Consider the following 13,196-nt stretch of genomic DNA (forward strand, 5'->3'; position numbering starts at 1 on the left):
TGGGGGGGGGGGGGGGGGGGGGGGGTTCCCTGCATATTCTCTTCCCAAAAGGACTTTTGGTGGTAGACAGGCTAATTCCTCTGTGACATTTCCCACAGTATTTAGTGGCAGGGGGCAGAAACCACATCCAGGATACAGAGGCTCACTTCCCACGTAGTGATTTAGAAGAGGTCAAAGGTTAAAACACAAGGATATTGTTCCTGTTTTCAAAACTCAATCTTGGCTTTTTGCCCACAAGTACTGAGTCAGCATACCTTTTAATTATGTGTTTTCTCAATTCATTTAGTCCTTTTTAACATAAATTATCTAATGCTTTCTTAAAGTTTTTTTAAGAGTTAAATACATTGTAATTGCAAGCTAAGATTTAACACAACTCTCTCTAACACTGATGTTTTAATTGCAAAGTGTCTTTAAAGGTTAGTTTGACCAGATGTTCCGCTACAGAACAGTTTTTTTCACCCCAGAGAGCATTTTAGCATGGAGGCGTTCTCTTATCTGTAATTACGAGGCAGTACCATGAGACTACTTCTTCCTGTTGAAAATAGGCTACATTAGGAGTGAGGGTGATGTGTTTTTTTTTTCATTCACTTGCCCAATAATGATTTATAGCAGCAACAGATTTTTGTTAAAGGAAATGTGGCGGGACAAGGGTAGGTTTGAAGCCAAGACTGGGAGGAGTTTGAATGTGAAGTAGAAAAGGCGATACTGCTGCAGATGAACAGTGTGCTCTCTATTTCCTGGCTGGACAGCATCCCTAGTGACAACGCTCCACGCCTAACCCTAACCCCCAACACTGTCTCAACATGCGTAAACCAACTTCATTGGACAGCAATATCTGCCCACATATTTTTATCTGGCTCCCCCCCCCCACCATACCTTTGACTAATCACTAACCTTACCAGATCATATTTTAATACCAGTGAAGTTTGTAGTTCTTACTGTACTTGAAAGAGAAGTTTCCTATTCTAACATCTCCTGCTGTTTTCCTCCAGATCTTCCCTGTAGTCATAGAAGTCATGGAAGAGCAGGCAGGCTCACCTGGAGGCAACGCCGACAACAACAGCCAGAGAAATGGAGATGAGGTAAGAGCTGAACTTCCGGATATCAGATGACATATTTTTCCGTTTCAAACTCCAAGAATGGCCTGCCAGTGAATATAATGAGGGATTGCTACCTGAAGCTTCGAAACATATCTGTTTTTGTTATCCATGCAGAAGCCTAGACGTGGCAGCTGGACCAAGGGCAGGAAGAGGAAGAAGCCAATGAAGGACAGCAACGCACCCAAGGCCCCCCTAACGGGCTATGTTCGCTTCATGAACGACAGACGGGAGCAGCTACGAGCAGAGCGTCCAGACGTGCCCTTTCCGGAGATTACGAGGATGCTGGGCAATGAGTGGAGCAAGCTGCCCCCTGAGGAGAAGCAGGTTAGTGAAGAAGTCAGGATTACACATTGAGCAGTGAGCACACAACTGTGAGGAAACGTTTGTCAAAGATCTGAATTTCTTTCCTTTTCACGTTGTATATTATTCTGTTTAAGATTACCAGCAAAATGCTTACAATTCGATGCAAATATTAATGTAGTTTAGTGCAGCAACAGTTAATAACAGCGGCTTTAAGAAAGCTGTGGAAAAGAATAAACAGCAGAGCCAACAGCAACATCTGTTTAGGTTTTTGATTAACAAGGTGGTAGACTTTTTAATTGTCATTAACTTTGGCTTTCAGTAATTGCACCAATGGTGCCCCAAAGGGCTTTACTGAAATATTCACCTGCAGCATGCAAACACTTAAAACAATCCACAGCCTGATTTAACACCCTCACACCAGCAGATACTTTTATCTAATGAGTCACTGTGCACAAAATGAGTGTAGGAACAGAAGTCTGTCTCGTCTACGGTGTCCGTGTTTTGAAGCTGACAAAACTGACTAGGCTTGGTAGCTGTTCGACATCCTTTTACAGATTATACTGCCATAGTTTGATGGCATCTTGTTCTGTGTCCTAGATATGACTTCAATTGTGGAGACAGAATAGCAGAAAATGATTATTGTGCATAAAGTTGCTTTATTGTAGTGATAGAACATTATTACAGTCATGTTCAGGGAGATTTTCCATAAGAATTAGTCATTCTACTGCAAATATATCTGGGCAAGACCATTGTATTTCAACCAGGGAAAACTTGCCCTTATGGCAGAACATGGATCAACAGAATTATAATTGGTTTCCATCATCTTTTTACATCAACAGCTCACGAGTTCATTTGTCACATTTATTGTTATTATTATATTCCCTTCTGTATTTCAGAAACCTTTTTTTCTGAACTGTGCATCTAACATGATGACTATTATTAATAGTATTAATGCTTCACATGTCCTTTAACACAATTCCTCAGCTTTGATAACTAAGCACCTCATGCATAGCTACTACCAGGGCATTGATATTATTCAAAGTTAGAACTTGCAGTTTTTTGCCTTTTTTTCCAGAGCAGTTTTGACAAGACACGACGTGTTTTTGTTTTTAAATCCAAAGGTGGGATAGAGCTTTGCACCGTGTTGTTGTTTGACAGTGATTTCAGAGCTGATTTTGGTATGTCAGTATCCTGGGACACAGCCTTTGCACAACAATGGTTTTTATTAGTATTTCATCTAATACCTAAACTAATTGTATTACAAGATGCATTTTTGTTACAAGCCTTAAGTGAATGTAGGTTATTAATAATGGAAGATTTTTGTCTTTTGAAGGAAGCGGATGCTGATTAGGAATAATTACTTCCACTTCCTTTTTTGTTTTGGTTGAGTATTCCTGGCTCTTCTAACCTTTCCGTCTTCTCTCTGCAGCGATACTTGGATGAGGCGGAGCGAGATAAGGAGCGCTACATGCGGGAGCTGGAGAAGTACCAGAAGACCGAAGCCTACAAACATTTCACCAGGAAGGTCCAGGAGAAGCAAAAGGGCAAGCGGCACAGGGGAGGTGAGACCTGGTTAGAGAAGGAACAGGATGACATGTTAGCTAGCTATCCTGACAGTTAGCCCATCATTTTCAGATACAACTGTTGAAAAAGTAATTGGCAAGTTAAACACTTAATTTATCTGGTGACATTTGGTTAAATCGGGTATTGTGTTTGCTGAACAGTACCTTCCCAGACAGGTTTACTTACATGAATCTGAAATGAACATGATACAACTCAGCAAGCAGTCTGTTTTAAATGAGTATTCATAAATGAATGAAAATAGTATGGGAAATTTAAAATCTCTGGATTGGCTTGAAAATGATTGTTTTGACCCTAAAAAATGTTTGCAATGTTTTACTCCATGAATAAATTCCATTATTTGGTGTAACTCAGAACTCACTATTTGCTTTGCCCAGTCAATGGAAATGTGGCAAAGAAAGGGGATACTTTTCGAGTCCGTAGTAGTAGTTCAGGTTATGAGTTCAGCTTGAGGCCAAGAAGCTGTTGGTGTGCTCACACAACACATGGTCTACATTATCTGTTCCTATTTTGTTACTGTGGATGAAGCTCAGTTTAAATATCACAAAATATTGATGACATAAACAGCCTTGCCTTGGCAAAATATTTTGAGAAAAAGTCAAACTGCTCAGCTTAAAGTAGATGCTCTGCTTCCTTTCAGTTGGTTCACAGTGTAAAGTGCAGAGATGGGATTTTCTGGATTACTTTGATTCTTTCTGTCAGTTCACGATGTAGTAAAGGCACTCTGCTCGGGGGGAAACATGAATCATCTGCTGTCCCCTTTATTTATTATTTCCTTCCTTTCCAGATGTTGGGCACCAGGTAGCCAACGAGGCTCTTCATGAGGTCAGTTAACTCTTTTCTGCCCTGTCACACTTGCATTTGCTTTCCTTAACATGTAAATATCATATTTGATTAAGGGAAAAATTCCTATTCTAACTATATTAGAAGAGGATTTACAATTGTATTGCGCCACAGTTCCTGTCCAGGCAATGAAAGCACAAAGTTGGGTATAATGGTACAGTGGATGAGCCTTTGGTGTGAGAGACCGGGGTTCAATCCCCCACTGTGACACATCCATGTATCCCTGAGCAAGACACTTAACCCCTAGTTGCTCCAGAGGCGTGCAGCCTCTGACATATATAGCAATTGTAACTCGCTTTGGATAAAAGCGTCAGCTAAATGAATAAATGTAAGTCTTATCAGAGAGACCTGAGTGCCTGTTCTGACTACTCATATAGGATGTCACATAAAAAGAAAGGTGGTCAGTGAACAACATAAACAGATTTTTCTTACAGTCAGCATTCATTTTAACTAACTTAAAATTTCAAATTAGATTCACAGATGAGTTAAAATAACTGTGTCCTTACAGGAGTTATAAAGGTAGGTTTTGACTTTAAAAGTGAACCTGTGCAAAAATGTGAAAGTGTCACTAATTTCATTCATTAGGAGTATGTGTAATCATGGTTGTAGTATGTTATAGCTGTTTTCTTACCCAGGAACCTACATCTGTTGTGTTTGCCTTCCTCTTGCTCTCCACATTAAGTGCTTATTGTTGCATCACTAAAGCTGGGTTAATCCGCTTTGGCGTTGTTTGTTTTCGTGATCCACACACTTGGCTTCTACTAAGTGTGTAATTAATTTTCAAGTTCTGCATGTAATTAAGAGGTTTCCTTTTGTAAGGTTTGTGGCATACCTCCTGAAGGGTTACTGCCAAGGTGACTTTATTCCTGTGGGAATGCTGATTCCCCTCTAGATTTGAAAGGACAGGGGATTCAGCATATATTTTTATTATGTAACACATTTTTAATTGCGAACATATTGCAAACCATTTCAGGGCCTTTTGATATCTCTAGCAGCACTGTTGGTGAAATTACTTCTCTATCCTCATTTCTTAAACTGTACCAGTGTATTTCCCCCGTGGCCATGTATGAAATCAATTACCTACCTGCCTACAGCCCAGCTAGATAAATGACCACCTCTCGCTGTCAGTCTGTGTGGCCAAATGTTTTCGCTGTTTAGCTTATCTCCTTCCCTCTTACTGGCTATCAACAGAAGGATGCAGAAGGGAAGGACAGAACTGTGTTTGACATACCGATCTTCACAGAGGAGTTTCTCAACCACAGCAAAGGTAAAGAGCTTGAACAAAGCCAGCTTGTCTTGTTGAGAAATAATTTGTGGTTGGTGTGCTGTGACTTTTTTAAACCTCCATTTGTCTTGTCTTGTGTTTCTAAACACATTCCTCTGATACCTCAAGAGAACTTAGTTTTAAAGTGCTTCATCATCCCAGAATAGTTGTCCACCGAACTCAGCGATGCCCTGAACTTAAAAAGAACACACCTCTCTTAGCAAATGAAAAATTGATGATGGCACTAACTGCCGTATCTCGCCGTTTCGTCTCGCTGGTCGCCTCTGCTCTACCATTGTGTCAGTTTCTCAGTGTTTGCGTATTTCTCAACAGCACGTGAAGCTGAGATGCGGCAGCTGCGAAAGACCAACATGGAGTATGAGGAGCGTAACGCTGCGCTACAGAAACATGTGGAGAGCATGCGCGGGGCAGTAGAGAGGCTGGAGGGCGACGTGATGCAAGAGAGGGGACGCAATGGGCTCCTCCACCAACACCTGGAAACCCTGCGCCAGGCACTCACCTCCAGCTTCTCCTCTGTACCACTGCCAGGTGAGAACTCGTATCACTGTTTTCTCTGGTAATCCCAGTTCCAAAAACATAACAAAGAAGTCCAAATAACAAGTAAATTAGTGTTATTTTAATATCATTCTCCTCAATTAAAGGTTTGTAGGCAGTTTTCAGCTGTTTAATTATTATTCCACTTGTGTATCCATTTTAAGTAAGGGAAATTCTATTTTTCTTCTTTCAATAAAAATAAATGACTCAACGCTAGAGGACTTAAGGTTGAGCATTTCTGCAGCCTCTTTAAATATCGATTTTTGCTGATAAAGAATCTTGTCAAAACTGAAATTTATTCCTATTTTTTAAAATCAGCATTCTGCTGTGAGGAAAAAGAACAGAAAAAAATTTCTGATATTTATCAATGTACATTATAAACGGCTTTTGACTTGATACAATACAAATAACCCATCCCTAGGCATAAACACAAAACTGTAGTAATCTTATTAGTTCCAGAGTCACAGTTTAAGGGTGGCGAGCATAGACCGTATTAAAAAAGTTTACGTAGTCTCGATGACGTCACCTATTGGTTTGTGGAATACCATTTTGAATCCTCGAGTTTGACATTTTGACAGTCTTCTTGATTTTTTGGAACCAGACAGAACAAGATGGAAGAGACGGTGGTGCTAGCTTGGTTAGCAAGGTGCATCCTTAATTCACTTTAACTATGATAATAAGAAAAAATTGTGTGTCCATGTGTGTCCCTGCGATGGTCTGGTACCTGTCCAGGGTGTACCTGTCGCCCAATATTGGCTGGGATTGGCTCTAGCCCCCCCGCGACCCTGTACACAGGACAAGCGGTTGACGATGGATAGATGTATGTGATAATAACTGGGATGCTAGTTTTGGCTAGCTAAAAGCAGGCTTAAAACAAAATGTAGTTACTGGAAAAAAAATTTTTATTGCGAGGCAAAAAACAAAATGACATAACAATACAGGGGAAACGAGAAAAATACAAAATACAGATAAACAAAAATAAACATAAATGCATGAATAACAACAGCTTGGTCGTGTGTATGTGTGTGTGTGTGTGTGTGTAGTAAGGCTGGTGGGGAGCTACAGGGGTGCAAAGGGGAACTAAATGTAACAAAGAGATAAAAACTTAACCGGAAATTTTAAAGTCTACTCCTAATATGCTTGTTTTAACGGGGCTGGTAAAATTTACATAATACGAGTCACCGCTAACCTTCATTAACAGGTTGCCATGGTAGCGACTTGTCAAACACAAGCATACCCTGCTATTTTCCTCTATATGGTACCATAATTTACTAAATGAACATCGTGCTGTGTTGAAGAAGACAAACGATTGAGACCATAAACTCCTACCAAAGTATTTACTGAGGTAATAAATAAAGTGAGAAGAATGCAATCAGACCTCTTTTTGTAACCAGTGGAGTCAAAGCCCTGCTGGCCGTTAGAAAGAATGAAGGTTTAAAGCACTTCCGCATTGGCTAAACTTTTTCATACACCCAATGTGTATTTACTGTGCGTTGAACTCCAACATCTCTCCTCCTGGATAGATACATACCTAAACAGATTGTACAGTAGAACCACCTGATGCTCTTTTAGAGTCTAGCCATGCAAGTCAGGCTTTGAACCCTTTTTAATTTGACCTGAATGTGGTCCTTCTTTGTTCACACTTGTTTTATGCACATACATAACCCGTGCTGAGCTCCCACCCACAGGTTTCCTCTTGCAATATTCTCCACACCTATTTGAATTTCTTTCTCACACAGGAGACACAGACTCTGCAAACATCACAAACTGACGTTAACACCACTGGAATGATTTCATAAGAGCTTGACACTGAAAGATGATTGCAAAATCCACTTAGACCTGGCCTCGGGGAAAGCTCTGTGGCACATTCTGAAAAATGTCAATAAATAGAATAACTGGTAACATCAAAGCTTGTTTTGAGAGTAAACATGTTTGCCTCTGATTTTATTGCTTCTTCAGTAATTGTGCCATTTCAATTAATTAACTTACAAGAATTGATAACTTGAAATGCCAGACCTCACACTTGCTCAATGTTTTATATATATTCAAATTTCTAGATATAATAAAAAAATTTCAACCATGGCAAGTCTCAGAATCACTCAGATCACCCCTGCTCCACTCAGTTGATGTCCAAACATAGAACATTCATAGCAGTGAACATAAAGGTGGAAGATTTTTGCAGACTATGTTGGCAGAAACAGATAACACTGAACATGAATATGTACATTGTTGTCCTACAGGAAGTGGAGAGACACCCACCCTTGAAACCATTGACTCCTACATGAAGAGGCTCCATAGCATCATTGTCAGTAACCCCCAAGAACACGATAATCTCATCAACACCGTGAGAGACGTGGTCAACCGTTTGGACAGGTAAGAGGGCTTTTGATGACTTCAGTAGAATTTGAGTTGTCATTGTCGCTTACTTATTTTTAATGAATTGTCTCGTCAGTAAAATATAAACAGTAACTACCAATTACAAGTGAACAGTGCCTAAAAGGAGGCAATACAATTCCTTTCTCAGTCTGACCAACATGAATCAGTTACTCTTAATTGACAATTTCACCTCAAGGTCCATTTATTCAAGAGCTTGTTTAATTGTTTCAGCAGTGTTCGATTATCTTTGTTTCAGCTGTGAATGAATTATGATTGTCTTTCGCTGTCTTGTGCCCTAGATAATTGGACCAAGTCCAGCTGATTTGACGGATTGAGATTCACTGTGACGCTGAGTAGATGCTGCTTCTTGCCGGTGAATCATCCTGTCGATCTGTCATCCCAATTGATTTTAAAACGTCTTTTATTACTCCGCTAAGGTGATGTAGGTCAAGGTGATGTAGCGCCTCATATTTATTAATTCCTTTTTTTACATACTTTTAAAAACTCTGTTCACACTTTATTAATATAGCTGTAGTTTGTTTTATAAAATAATCAGATGACAAGACATGAAACAGTTTTCGGTCACTTGTTGCTCATGTTCTGTCTTCACCATCCATTTGTAGCAAATGCTTCCGCAACAATATCTGAACCATTATCAACCACCTTCTGATCAAAGACAAATGTGTCAGTGGGTTTGTGATTACTATATCCAAGAGATACTGTTGAGCTGACTTTCTATTTTTCAATGCCCTGTTGAAGAAAAACATGTGCCATTCATTCTTCATTTGTGTGTGAAAAAAGTGTTTGTGTTTTCAATAAACTGTATTTACATCATGTGAGCAGTCAGTTTGTTTGGATGGGTTTATGACATGCTAGGGATAAGATTGCATCAAAATGAAAATGAAATTGGGTACCATTGCCCTAGATTTCTTGTTTTATCTTATTCAGTAAGCCTCTCAAAGTTGGTGTAGTTTCTACAACAGCCACTGTCAAGTGCTCAAATGATCCTTCTTTGATGGAGTGTCTAAAATTTGTAATAAATATTAAAGCAGATGGTTCAATTATTTGTCAAACTGAACAGTGCATTCCCAGTTTGTGATTTGTCACACTAGCAAGAACTGTTGACTTTTAACAACCTAGTTTTAAAGTCATTCTACTAATACAGTATCAAATAGAAGTATGTGGCTAATCTGCTGAAATATGTCACTGTTTGGAATTGCGCTTGGTCTTAACCAATCTACTGTAAGTAAATAAGCTTAAGTTAATTCAGCAGCTCTGCTGTAATTTACCGGAATCTAGAGAAAGAGACACAAATTACTTTGCTCATTCACAGCCACTGAGCTACACACAGCTTGGGGAAAAAAATTACCTACTGTTTCATGCTTAAGGATTTTCCAAACAAAATGACGGTAGAAGAAATCCTTTTTAGTAAATCAGATTTATATCATAATTTACTTGGAAATTTAAAAGAACGTTCTTCAATGATCAGGAGCTGGCCAATTAGCTTGTTGCTAACATAGTACTGGATTTGTTTTCAACTTGATATTATGAGCCCTTCCTGTTTCCACTTAGTAATGCCCATTTCCTCTCTGCCATTTGAGATTTCCTGTCCATACTGGCCGCATGTGTCACAGTGTTATATCAAACAATGTCCCTAACAGATGTTCTGTTCCCACAGGAGAGTATTACAGGTTTAAATGAAACATTCATCTAGGGGTCACCAAAGTGACACTTATCCAGAGGGGGGCATGAATGTGTGTACCAAATGTTGGTGCATACTAATCCATCCAGTAGTTGGCTAGACATTTCACTCACAACAAGACATGTGAACCTCACGGTGGCGCAAGAGGAAAAGTCAGGCGAAGTCCATAGGATAAATCACCTGGCAACCACGAATGTCTGTGCAAGATGTTGAGCCATTTTACTGGATTAGTCAAAGGTTTTACCTGCTGATGGTGCTAGATGAAAAGATAGAGGATCATAAAGCCATTAGACTTCATCCACTGGGTGCCATAGATATCTGTACCAATTTTCATACAATAGTTGACGCTGACATGACATGAGACATTTCGCTAAAAAAACAAAAATGTCAGCCTCATGGTGTAGTGAGAGGAAAAGTCAGAACAACAAAAGTAACTAACTGCTGCTGGTGTGTCTAAATCGGCTGAATATAAAAAAAATCCTAGCTCTTGTATGTGTTAGATTATGGGACATAAACTACATCCAGTAGAGCTTCTGTGACCAGTGAGACACTCACTACCTTATTAGTGTTCTTTACCTTTTAATTTCTGGCATCATCTTTATCATGTTCACGGCTTGGTGTGTGCAGTAGGCCCCAAAGCTCATTTATATAATGAGCTTAGCTAGGGCTTTCTTTGCTTTGATGTTGGCCCAAAGCTGTTAAAAAACACGGGAAAGGGAGGATAAATTATGAATGGTGAAGAGTTATGGTTCATACCTTGTTATCACATTTTACCTTGAGTTCAGATGTTGGCCCATTTCACCCAAAGACGACAGAAAAGCAATGCGACTGTGCTCCATTCCCTCATGATGTCCCTCCACTTGCCCCCTTCTTGCCACACCATCCTCACACCCAGTCTTTTGTCTTCACAAAGAAATAAAAACAGGCCCCTCCCTCCTCTGTAGGGCCATGTCTCCATCCTTGGCCGCCTTCCTGCCCATGGGGCGACGGGGTTGACATTAGGAGAGAGGAGCCAGCTCCAGCAGAGAGTCACAGATCCTGGACCAGAGGAGGGAGGGAGTGACTCAGAGCAGAGAGGATGAGTCAGGCGTCATGTGCTGAATTGGCACTCGACGGGCTCAATGCCCTGAATGGTTTCTGTTAGCGCTATTATGGTCAAAATGATCTACCTTTTGTTATTGCACTCGGGCATGGTCAGAGCAGTTGGCAGTGTGGCTTTGAGTTATGCAGGCCAATAAACATTTGTGGAAAACTTTTGTATCATCTACAGTGACTCACAACAGTGATAGATTTTTCTAAATGCTTTCTGGTGGCACAAAATTCCCCCCTTTATTTAATCAATAAAGAATTCCGTTTCAGCAAGTCCCTGCTGAAAGCCATTGTTGACCTCAGTTTCTGGGGTGGGAGGTGACAATTTACTTTGATTAAGTAGCTATTGTACATGTACATGTACTTTTTCTGGTCCATTTGAAAATCAAGTTAAACAACTTCTTTATGAGTAGGAGAATCACCGTTGAGATTATTTTAAACAATTTGTACTGTATTGCATGAACATTCCTCTGCACACAGGCTCAGAGCAGAAACACGGGTTCATTGCAATAGGTTTTATGTTTCCCTGTTGATTTTCTTAACAGGACATTAAGGTCAGATATTACAGTCAGCTGCGGAACAGCTTCTCTGCAGCTAATGTTTTTGGTTGTCTTCTGTGGGCTGGTTAAAGACACTTAACCAGGGCAGATACTTGCTGTAACAATGATTGTCTCCTGAATGCTGTACTGGAAATGTGTTCTTAGGTAAAGGTTTATAGATTATTTAGATTATTACAAGTTTCCTACTTCCATAAAAGGGAGAGAAGTAACATCTAATTTTTCAGGAAGAATTATTTTTTTCTTCATTCAATCATCAGGGACAATGTTTTTATTTTCAACTCTGTTGCTGATGTGAGTCAGTTCAAACTTCATTGCGTCTGTTCCAGCCCACCCTGACTCATGCTGCCCAGTCTCGCTCTCCCTCTCTCACATCTTTGGGAGTGAGCTGAAGCATATCAGTATTTTGTGATGACATGCACTCTACTGATAGGACTGCCTTATGCATATTGACTTTCTTTTGGCTTCTCGTTCAATTCAAAATGGATTTGGCCATACAGACAGAAATATATGAGGGAACTGAAAATGACCTTGTCTTTACCACAGCCAAGGAATACAGGGCACTTTTGGAAACCCACTGTATACAAATGATCACAAAATACTGTTAGTAATGATTGTGCAAGTAAATTTGGAGTTAAGATATGTCTGAAAAGACAATGATGGTAATTTGTCCACATGATAAAATAGCCTATTGGAGCAAAATTGTGCTTTGATAGTTATCAGGCAAGTTTTTACCTGTTCTTTGGACTTTAACTGCTATGTCACCAATCTTAATACACCTAAACAGTGAGAGAAGGGCTTTTTGAATTAACTACCCCAGCATATAATGCAAAAGTAGACATCTCAGAATGAGCAATTTCCATCTCGTGCTCCTGACTTAGATCATCTCTAAAGACAAGCATGATACTATCCTGCAGGTGAGTGATGCATGCAAATTATACAAAACCCATCTCAAAACAATACCCCTCTAAGTCTTATTTATTCAGCTGGAGCGGGAGAAAATTATTCTTTAAAAGGCAAAAGAGGGAAGTGCGAGTCATCCTTCCTCTTCCTTGATCAATCTCCCCCAGCCCTGGAAAATCCTTGCCCTCAGTGCCCCGACTGGGGCAGGGAGGAGGAGGAAACAATGCTAGGAATGTGTAAAAAACTTGAGTCATTCCCACATGTCAACCTCTTGCTCAGCTCCTCCTCCTCTTCCCAAATGCATGTTGCCTTCAGGGTCTTCTCATAAGCTCTTTTATCCAAGTTCTAAAGTTGTAAATGCCACTTGTCCATACAAACCATTGTTGTAGCAGCCTGAAACATACAATCCGTTGCTTGCTTTACTTTTATTCTAAAGAATGCTCCATAGCAGCAAATGTTTAAGCTTCTACGAACTGGGTACGATCTGAATGGTCTCTTACATCAACTGCAAAGCATTAATATCACAACTAAATATACAGTTTATTACATAAGCTGCTGTTTTCCTAAACTAAACATTATCACCAGAGTGACGGAAAAAAGACAGTTTTACTGTTACCACTTATGTGTTTTTCATGTGAACTTGGCTTTTAATTATGATTAGAATATTTTCCAACTGCAACTGAAGGCAGCAGGAGAGGAGGGGATTTCCTCTCCAACCCTCATTATCCCTTATGAGAAGCATCATGTCAGTAAAAGACACACTGACTGCACTCAGCACTTTTTAATAACTGTAACATGCACACACTCACTGTGGCTTTGTACTGTACATCTGTTTGCTTCCTCCTGATGTCAGCTGTCTTTTCCATACAAACACAGGGTTTGAATAATATGAATAATTTAAACTTGAAATCACTTCTGCTTTG

General features: G+C 39.9%; 1 protein-coding gene and 1 long non-coding RNA gene across 8 annotated transcripts in view; one reads left to right on the forward strand and one right to left on the reverse strand.

Moving 5' to 3' along the window:
• hmg20a (high mobility group 20A) overlaps positions 1 to 8,856 on the forward strand; it is a 10,417-nt gene extending 1,561 nt beyond the window's left edge. For 3 of the 5 annotated variants that reach the window (XM_046037333.1, XM_046037330.1, XM_046037334.1), the window contains exons 2-9: positions 993 to 1,082; positions 1,215 to 1,424; positions 2,833 to 2,965; positions 3,772 to 3,809; positions 5,019 to 5,094; positions 5,425 to 5,640; positions 7,887 to 8,019; positions 8,322 to 8,856. In XM_046037333.1, the coding sequence (XP_045893289.1) occupies positions 1,017 to 1,082; positions 1,215 to 1,424; positions 2,833 to 2,965; positions 3,772 to 3,809; positions 5,019 to 5,094; positions 5,425 to 5,640; positions 7,887 to 8,019; positions 8,322 to 8,325 (876 nt within the window). In that variant the 5' untranslated portion in view covers positions 993 to 1,016 and the 3' untranslated portion in view covers positions 8,326 to 8,856. Of the gene's footprint in view, positions 1 to 992; positions 1,083 to 1,214; positions 1,425 to 2,832; positions 2,966 to 3,771; positions 3,810 to 5,018; positions 5,095 to 5,424; positions 5,641 to 7,886; positions 8,024 to 8,321 lie in introns of those variants that run through there. The other 2 variants (XM_046037332.1, XM_046037331.1) reach the window with 2 other exon arrangements.
• Positions 1 to 13,196, reverse strand: part of LOC123961716 — a 29,980-nt gene that overhangs the window by 14,321 nt on the left and 2,463 nt on the right. Inside the window, exons 2-4 of one of the 3 annotated variants that reach the window (XR_006822759.1) lie at positions 10,499 to 10,762; positions 10,301 to 10,419; positions 2,812 to 2,972 (exon numbers count right to left, since the gene is read on the reverse strand). This is a non-coding gene — a long non-coding RNA (uncharacterized LOC123961716). Of the gene's footprint in view, positions 1 to 2,073; positions 2,973 to 9,920; positions 9,981 to 10,300; positions 10,420 to 10,498; positions 10,763 to 13,196 lie in introns of those variants that run through there. The other 2 variants (XR_006822758.1, XR_006822760.1) reach the window with 2 other exon arrangements.

Source organism: Micropterus dolomieu, linkage group LG22 (assembly GCF_021292245.1).
Source record: "Micropterus dolomieu isolate WLL.071019.BEF.003 ecotype Adirondacks linkage group LG22, ASM2129224v1, whole genome shotgun sequence".
NCBI classification, from domain to species: domain Eukaryota; kingdom Metazoa; phylum Chordata; class Actinopteri; order Centrarchiformes; family Centrarchidae; genus Micropterus; species Micropterus dolomieu.